General features: G+C 36.4%; 1 protein-coding gene across 1 annotated transcript in view; it reads left to right on the forward strand.

The window, feature by feature from the left end:
• LOC106870186 (autophagy-related protein 2 homolog B) overlaps positions 1-5,554 on the forward strand; it is a 161,036-nt gene that overhangs the window by 35,550 nt on the left and 119,932 nt on the right. The window contains exons 5-7 of the mRNA XM_014916188.2: positions 72-270; positions 2,202-2,399; positions 4,269-4,365. Coding sequence (XP_014771674.1) covers positions 72-270; positions 2,202-2,399; positions 4,269-4,365 — 494 coding nt within the window. The remainder of the gene's footprint in view (positions 1-71; positions 271-2,201; positions 2,400-4,268; positions 4,366-5,554) is intronic.

The raw sequence follows: 5,554 nt of genomic DNA on the forward strand, positions 1-5,554 counted from the left end.
TATATATATATATATATATATATGATTATATATCTATCTTATCTTTGTTTATATTTCCTTTTGCTTACTAGAATGGACTTTTTTGATGATATGGCAGTGAACGAAAGTGTTGCAACTGATCCTTCTGGCAGGAAAAAGTGGGAGCCTTCAGCTATTGCTTGCAAAAATTTCAAGTTGTCTGGAGTGACATTTCATATAGAAGAGTGTGTAGTTCATCCAGACGATTTGTACAACACATCACATAGCAGCTCGAGTGACTCTTCAACACAAGTTAGTTTTACTTCATTTTCTCTTGTATATTTGTAACTGTTGACATTGTTCCATTCATACTGACCAAGAAACTCAGGGAAGGAGAATGTATTTTTAGTTTCAAAATATCATAGGTTGAGAGGTCAGGAATAATGTTTTAGAAGACGTCTTTAATTTGAGGAAAGAGAGAGATATAATTTGTAAAACAGGTGTGGCTGTGTGGCAAGATGTTTGCTTCACAACCACATGGTTTGGAGTTCAGTCCCACTGTGTGGCACCTTTGGCAAATGTCTTCTGTTACAGCTTCAGGTCAACCAAAGCCTTGTGAGTGGTAGATGGAAACAGAAAAAAGCCCATTGTATATGTATCAATATATACATACATATGTGTGTGTGTCCTCCATCACTGCTTCACAACTGGTGTTGGTGTACCAACCAATAGAATAAATATCAGGCTTTACAAAAATTAGTGAGTGCTGGGGTCGATTCATTTGACTAAAAATTCTTCAAGGTGGTGCCCCAGCATGGCTGCAGTCTAACGACTGAAACAAATAAAAGATAGAAGATAGTTTTTTACAAAAAAAATCATCGTCTTTAACCTAAATTATTTTTTTATCCTTTGACTCAGATTGTGTCTCTGTTTCTCTTTCTCTCATGTATTGTTATATCTACTAAGCATCATGATGGTGAAATAGCAAATTACTGTTGTAGATATGAATATTACAATATAGGTTGTTGGCACTCCGTCACTTACGACGTCGAGGATTCCAGTTGATCCGATCAACGGAATAGCCTGCTCGTGAAATTAACGTGCAAGTGGCTGAGCACTCCACAGACACGTGTACCCTTAACGTAGTTCTCGGGGATATTCAGCGTGACACAGGGTGACAAGGCTGGCCCTTTGAATTAGAGGCACAACAGAAACAGGAAGAAAGAGTGAGAGAAAGTTGTGGTGGAAGAGTACAGCAGGGTTCGCCACCATCCCTTGCCGGAGCCTCGTGGAGCTTTAGGTGTTTTCGCTCAATAAACACTCACAACACCCAGTCTGGGAATCGAAACCACGATCCTATGACCACGAGTCTGCTGCCCTAACCACTGGGCCATTGCGCCTCCACACAATATAGGTAATAAGTATGAAAACACTGGCACTCTGTTGGTAACAACAACAAAGCTTCTAGTTGATTCAACTAATGGAACAGCCTGCTTGTGGAATTAATGTAAAAGTGGTTGAGCACTCTACAGACATGCAGACCTTTCATGTAGTTCTCAGGGAAATTCAGCATGACACAGAATGTGACAAGGCTGGTCCTTTGAAATACAGGTACACTTCATTTTTGCCAGTTGAATGGATTGGAGCAATGTGAAATACAGTGTCTTGCTCAAGGACACAATGTGCCACCGGCTATCAAACTCACGCTTGTGAGTCTAATGCCCTAACCACTTAGCCACACACTTTAACAAGTATCATAAGACAGTTAATGATTATTGAATATAATGAAACAATTAACAAGCTTGAAGTCATGAATTAAGTCAAAATTAAAAAGCTCATTCTTATCCATCTTCATAACTAAATGGCTCAAACCTTTGCAAATGGACAATTATATTTCTATTATGAAGTTATATTAGGTGCAACATGGGATTTTCTTCTGAACAATTATTATTATTGTTCTACATCAACACTTTTCCACAAGCTTAGTGGTAAAAGAATATCAGCTTATCAGTTTACAGTACATTGTTGACAGCATTATGAAATATTTCATCAATTTTATTTTTCTACTGTTGGTTACTTCAGTAACCTGTTGCTTCCTATGATATCTATTTACTACTGGAACAATTGAAAAGCCACAGTGCAACACTGTTGGTTAGATACAACCATATAAAGACATAAATGCATGCATCTAATAATGTGTGTGTGTATGTGTTTCATGATACTTATTTAAATTTATATTTCAGCTGTTTGAATCTGCCCACAATTCCCCTCCCCTATGCAAATCCAGTTCTTTGAATAGTCCTGATGTGTTAACTCAACAGCCACTGTCTTTGAATGCAATTACATCCAGTGGCATACCTTCAGTTCATGTTGCTGCTCTCTCTGGAATTACTGAAGTTAAAATGAAAATGAAACAAAATGAAGCTGTTGCAGGACCGAAGGTATACAGAATTCTGTTCTTTGGTACTATAATGTAAATCTATTTGTAATGATAAAAAATATACAGTTGTACTTAGTTTTTATTTTCGGATCTTTCTGAATTGACGGGCAACACTTTTCATTAATGTTTTATGTAGTGTTTTTGGTTCCGAAACACTTTCAAACTTCGTATACTTATATATTTTGTGTTATAGAACAGATTAAAAATTTTGTATTCGAAGTTATTTCATGTAAAAAATTGTCGTATTTCGGTAATTTCAACCAATCACTGACGTCTATTGAGGTGAAAACAATTACTGCTATGAAATATAAACAACATATTCTAGCAGTGTAATGGGATCTTTTCCCTTGAATAAAATTAGTGCCGTTGTTTGTCAACAACAACTATTGGCGGTACTGTTATTTATAACATCGTTCGTGCATTTGTATTGGTTTTAGCTTTACAGTTTTAGGGTTAGGGTTTTAGAGTTAGGGTTAGTTTTAGGGTTATGATTATTTTTGCCACAACCTAACTCATAACCCTAACCCTAACACCCTAACCCTAAAACCCTAACCCTAAAACTCTAACCCTAACTCTAAAACCCGAACCCTAACCCTAAAACCCTAAACCTTTACTAATAACGATTTAATTAACAGGGAATAACGGTCTTGACACTGGCAAAAATTATTGTTTACAAAAGCAGCAGTAACTGTATTCACCTGAATAGACATCAGTGATTGGTTGAAATTACAGAAATACGACAACTAGGCTAAGAGAAAAAGATGTTTTATATGACACATTCTACCAGTACCCCAAGTTTGAAAGTGTTTCATTAAGAAAACAAGTGGTGCCCATCAATTCAGAAAGATCCTTATTTTCTAATAGTAATCTCCATTGCCTAATTTCTTTTGTATTATGTTTACAAGTTACTTTAACTTACCAAAGTAACCTGCACACAGCTCCATTATTTTCATCATTGTTTCTGTTAATAATTACTGATCACAGTTTTACAATATTAATCAAATATTTGATATGAGGAAGAACATTATAACTGCAAAAATTGTGTTCCTAGAAATCTTTGTAATATCTAAATTCTCAAAAATTTAAAATTTTAACTTCATTGCTGTGCATCACTGTTGAAGAATGGATATAAAATAAGTAAACAGAATTAACCTGCAAAAGCTGGAAAGAAAATTTAACAGACACATTCTACTGAATGAGTAATGTTTACATATGTAAATACCAGAACACATTTGAGTTCAGAAAAATCTGGATGTGAGAGAAATCAAATGTAGTGTAAAAGAGAGAAAACCACATTGTTATTGGTTTCAAATCTTGGCACAAGGCTAGCTGTTTTGGAAGAGGGGTTAAGTCAATTACATTGACCCCAATGCTCAACTGGTAAGGTAAAGTTGACCTTGATGAGTTTGAACTCAGGATGTAAAAATGGACAAAATGTTGCTAAGCATTTGTCTGGTGTGCTAATGATTCTGCCAATTTGCTGCTTTAGACTGCATTGTTATTGATATGTGATGCATATAGGGAATGACAGTTGAGTAAAAAAAAAAGTGCTGAGAGATTCCAGTGAACAGAATGAAAAAGGAAGACCAAAGAAGACATGGTCAGCGATGAAAGTTTAGGCTGAGTCTCAAGTAGGATAAGAGGAAATAACTGTGACAATTGGTAAGATACTTGGATGGGAGAAGACGACTCATCCAACCCATACGAGCATGGATAAAAAGAGGTAATAATGATGATGGGGTGGGGGAAGAGGAGAGATTAGTATCAGCATACCTATGGAAATTAGATATATAATTTAGATTTGTTTTTATTTTTATTTCTTCAGTAAACTTATATTGACCTCTGTTAATATGAACATTCTTGATTTCAGCTGGAAGTTGACCTTCAAGTTGGATCTCTAGATATTTTAATGGGTCCCCGTCAAGTTCATGTGCTCTTAGAGATTCTATCTTGTTTCACATCATCAGGTGTGTTATTTTTCTATACAATGTTGAAATTTAATAAAATAATTGTATTATGAGTATATTCTGTTTTATGAGTATATCCTTATTGTATGAGTATACATCCTGTTTTCAGTGAGAATTGAAAGCGTTGAATCTCTCCTTCAGCTCTCTTTTCAATCAAGCATATATTTTAAATTCTATCTTTTACTCATTTCACTCATTAGACTGTGGCCATGCTGAGGCACTGCCTCGAAGAATTTTTAGTCGAATGAATTGACCCCAGTACTTTTTTATTTTTTAAGCCTAGTACTTATTCTATCGATCCCTTTTGCCAAACTGTTAGGTAGTGGGGACGTAAACACACCAACACCAGTTATCACATGGTGGTGGTGGACTGACACAAAGACACACACTCAGATATGACAGGCTTCTTTCAGTTTCCATCTGCATAAATCCACTCACAAGGCTTTGGTCGGCTCGAGGCTATAGTAGAAGACACTTGTCCAAGGTGCTATGCAGTGGGCATGAACCCAGAATCAAGTTATTGGGAAGCAAACTTCTTACAACACAGCCGCTCATGGACCTGTTTTGATGGTTTACAAAGAAAAATTTTTTAAATAAATTCTTTGAAGTAAAAACCTTATGAATGTATATATATTATTTGTGCATGTGTGAGTATGTTCACACTTTCTTATTTACACAATTTCATTACATATACAATTTTCAATTATTCTCATCTGAATATTAATTTTAAAACTCAATATTTCACACTGTATTATGTAGCATCTCTTTGCTTTTTCTATCATTTCTACAGTAGTTTCTGCTCTTTGGAACTGATTGCTCTTGTGCCACCTTCACTCAGGCCCTCTCAACTCATTTGTCCCTCTTTCTCTCATCACCTGTATGGTGCCTTCACCCCCTCTCAGACCTTACACAAACCATTATGATGAGTCTTTCTTTCCCAGAATGTTTTACATCATCATCATCATCATCATCGTTTAACGTCCGCTTTCCATGCTAGCATGGGTTGGACGATTTGACTGAGGACTGGTGAAACCGGATGGCAACACCAGGCTCCAATCTAATTTGGCAGAGTTTCTACAGCTGGATGCCCTTCCTAACGCCAACCACTCAGAGAGTGTAGTGGGTGCTTTTACGTGTCACCCGCACGAAAACGGCCACGCTCAAGATGGTGTCTTTTTATGTGCCACCC

The sequence above is a fragment of the Octopus bimaculoides genome, chromosome 3 (genome assembly GCF_001194135.2).
Source record: "Octopus bimaculoides isolate UCB-OBI-ISO-001 chromosome 3, ASM119413v2, whole genome shotgun sequence".
NCBI lineage: Eukaryota > Metazoa > Mollusca > Cephalopoda > Octopoda > Octopodidae > Octopus > Octopus bimaculoides.